The following is a 3,401-nucleotide window of genomic DNA, read 5'->3' on the forward strand; positions in this document are numbered from 1 at the left end:
AACACACACCTGGCTGAGGTGTCCAGGGTACGTACCAAGTGACCTCACATCTGCTTGTGTGTGGGCAGTCTTCTATTGCATCATCAGAATACAACAATAAGGTTGATCCTTCCTTCTTTGTGCTCTCCAGGAACACACAGACACGCTGAATACCCAGGCAGCCTTGCACCAGCTCTACCAGTATGCCAGCAAATACTATGACGGGGTAAAAACCTTAGGATTCACTTCCTTGTTTGGTGGTTTGAATGCCCTATCCTCTTGGTTAAGAACCTTAGGACTCACTTCCTTGTTTGGTGGTTTGAAGGCCCTATCCTCTTGGTTGACTTCCTCTGCAAATTAATGTCACTTGCTGTTGCAGGAAAATCTGTTTACCACTGTCTCTTCTGTGTCCTCTCTCATTTTTCCCCTCCCTCCCTCCCTCCCTCCCTCCAGATCATCCAGTCTTTAGATGAGGACCCAGCCGCCCAGAGTAAACAGCTGACCCTGCGGCTGCAGCAGATAGCCGCCGCCCTCGAGAACAAAGTCACCGACCTTTAACCTCTGGCCCCCAGAGAGAGGGGGGAGGAGCTATGGGACCACTCTGTAGACCAAGATGAGGGGGACCAGAGACTGAGGCAGACTTCAGACTATTACAGCATCAACCATGAAGAGTTACACATATCTCTTCCCCTTAGAGACATGAGAAACTGTGGGAAACTATTGCGTTTTGGGGAAAATACTTGTGAAGGAGCAGAGCTACTGGGCCAAAGTGGGACTGGATGATCCCTAATCTCTCTGTCTCCCTCTCTCTCTCTGACTCTATGGATCCTATAGACTGAATGAGCAAGGGCCTACAGTATAGTCCCTGAGTGAGCTAGCAGACTGTAAACCCAGCCTACAGTATAATCCCTGAGTGAGCTAGCAGACTGTAAACCCAGCCTACAGTATAGTCCCTGAGTGAGCTAGCAGACTGTAAACCCAGCCTACAGTATAGTCCCTGAGTGAGCTAGCAGACTGTAAACCCAGCCTACAGTATAGTCCCTGAGTGAGCTAGCAGACTGTAAACCCAGCCTACAGTATAGTCCCTGAGTGAGCTAGCAGACTGTAAACCCAGCCTACAGTATAGTCCCTGAGTGAGCTAGCAGACTGTAAACCCAGCCTACAGTATAGTCCCTGAGTGAGCTAGCAGACTGTAAACCCAGCCTACAGAGGATAAACGGTACACCACCACTGACCAACCATAGCAACTATACCTGTCAGTCTCATGATATACAACCTGGTGTTGATGACTTACAGCTTGTACAGATAATCAGATGTTTAATGTGCTCCAGAGTAGACCAGAGTTAGGAGAGTAGTGTTGTATGTAAATATATTTTTATGGCACAGGCTTTATGCAAAAGACGCTTTACATACCAAGATGAAATTATTTTTTAAAAGGATGGATGGGCACAACTAAGTTTGTTAATTTGTGTTTTTAAAAAGTTTCTAGAAGCGAAGAAGCAGGGTGTTCCATGATGTCATATCCTGTGTTTAAATCGATTGGTTGCTTACTGTGTAATCTGCATTGCCATTGGCTAGTTATGACTGGTTAATCATGTTGTTGTTCTAAAAATGGCCGAACTTTGTTTTTGTCATGATTTTGTATTTGTCGTTGATATATTTTGGATGTGGGTTCTCAGTGTAGTGCATTATGAAGGGGAATAGGGTGCAGCAGCCTTGAACCACTTCACATGTAGTCAAACAGTAGTCAAACAAACCAAACAGACTAAAAGATGAAGCACATTCATACTGTACCATTGACATCAACGTCTCACTGAAACTAACTGGTGGACCAAGTTAGAGCTGTCACCTGTTAGGCTTTGGCTTGACTAAGTGCCAATACACAGTAGAGCTGAAGTTGAACATCTTCTCATTTTTATACAAGAAATAAACCATTTGCCTTCATTTTTCCATCGTGAGTCCAGAAATAGTACATATGTGGATAGATGAATCAGGGTTCTGTTAATCTGAAATGTAACCACTTTAGCTCAATGCTAATAGTATAGAATCTTTGCTGGTATGTGTTATGCCATAATTGTTTTTCTGTATAATTTTTTTAAACCGTTAATTTCAAAATGGCTCTTATTGTCATTGTAGACCATTGCCTGTGTGTGAAACATGAGACTAGATATTGAAAAGAGAAATGCTAAAATGATCATTACATATGTATATAATTGAATGGTACTTTTGTAAATCATTGAGCTGTGAACCACCATGACTTGTGGAGCTGGTCTACAGGACAGGTACTGCCTTCTCTGTCAATTCTTCTGAAACCGTTTCAATGGATTTCAAACATCATCCTTAAATCATTTGCCAAATAGTTTTCACGTCGTCATCAGCTCGTTTGTTTTATCTGCTATGCAACTGCTTCATCATTTTGAATCACTCCTCAAATATATTTTAATACTAAACCAATGTGTTGATGTGTTGTCATCCTGAAGCTATAGGGGGTAGATGAATATAATTTATATATGGTACATGATGTGTTGTCATCCTGAAGCTATAGGGGGTAGATGAATATAATTTATATATGGTACATGATGTGTTGTCATCCTGAAGCTATAGGGGGTAGATTAATATAATTTATATATGGTACATGATGTGTTGTCATCCTGAAGCTATAGGGGGGTAGATGAATATAATTTATATATGGTACATGATGTGTTGTCATCCTGAAGCTATAGGGGGTAGATGAATATAATTTATATATGGTACATGATGTGTTGTCATCCTGAAGCTATAGGGGGGTAGATTAATAGAATTTATATATGGTACATGATGTGTTGTCATCCTGAAGCTATAGGGGGGTAGATGAATATAATTTATATATGGTACATGATGTGTTGTCATCCTGAAGCTATAGGGGGTAGATGAATAGAATGTATATATGGTACATGATGTGTTGTCATCCTGAAGCTATAGGGGGGGTAGATGAATAGAATTTATATATGGTACATGATGTGTTGTCATCCTGAAGCTATAGGGGGGTAGATGAATATAATTTATATATGGTACATGATGTGTTGTCATCCTGAAGCTATAGGGGGGTAGATGAATAGAATGTATATATGGTACATGATGTGTTGTCATCCTGAAGCTATAGGGGGGTAGATGAATAGAATTTCTATATGGTACATGATGTGTTGTCATCCTGAAGCTATAGGGGGGTAGATGAATAGAATTTATATATGGTACATGATGTGTTGTCATCCTGAAGCTATAGGGGGGTAGATGAATAGAATTTATATATGGTACATGATGTGTTGTCATCCTGAAGCTATAGGGGGTAGATGAATAGAATTTATATATGGTACATGATGTGTTGTCATCCTGAAGCTATAGGGGGGTAGATGAATAGAATTTCTATATGGTACATGGTGTGT

The 3,401-nt window shown here is 40.8% G+C and overlaps 1 protein-coding gene across 1 annotated transcript in view; it reads left to right on the forward strand.

The window, feature by feature from the left end:
- Window positions 1-2,433, forward strand: part of LOC123733115 (plexin-B2-like) — a gene marked incomplete at its 5' end in the record, with an annotated part of 48,063 nt that extends 45,630 nt beyond the window's left edge. Inside the window, 3 exon segments of the mRNA XM_045712473.1 lie at window positions 1-27; window positions 131-205; window positions 433-2,433. The exon segment at window positions 1-27 is cut by the window's left edge and continues 49 nt beyond it. Coding sequence (XP_045568429.1) covers window positions 1-27; window positions 131-205; window positions 433-537 — 207 coding nt within the window.
- Between the last annotated feature and the right edge of the window lie 968 nt (window positions 2,434-3,401).

The sequence above is a fragment of the Salmo salar genome, unplaced genomic scaffold, assembly GCF_905237065.1.
Source record: "Salmo salar unplaced genomic scaffold, Ssal_v3.1, whole genome shotgun sequence".
Taxonomy (NCBI): domain Eukaryota; kingdom Metazoa; phylum Chordata; class Actinopteri; order Salmoniformes; family Salmonidae; genus Salmo; species Salmo salar.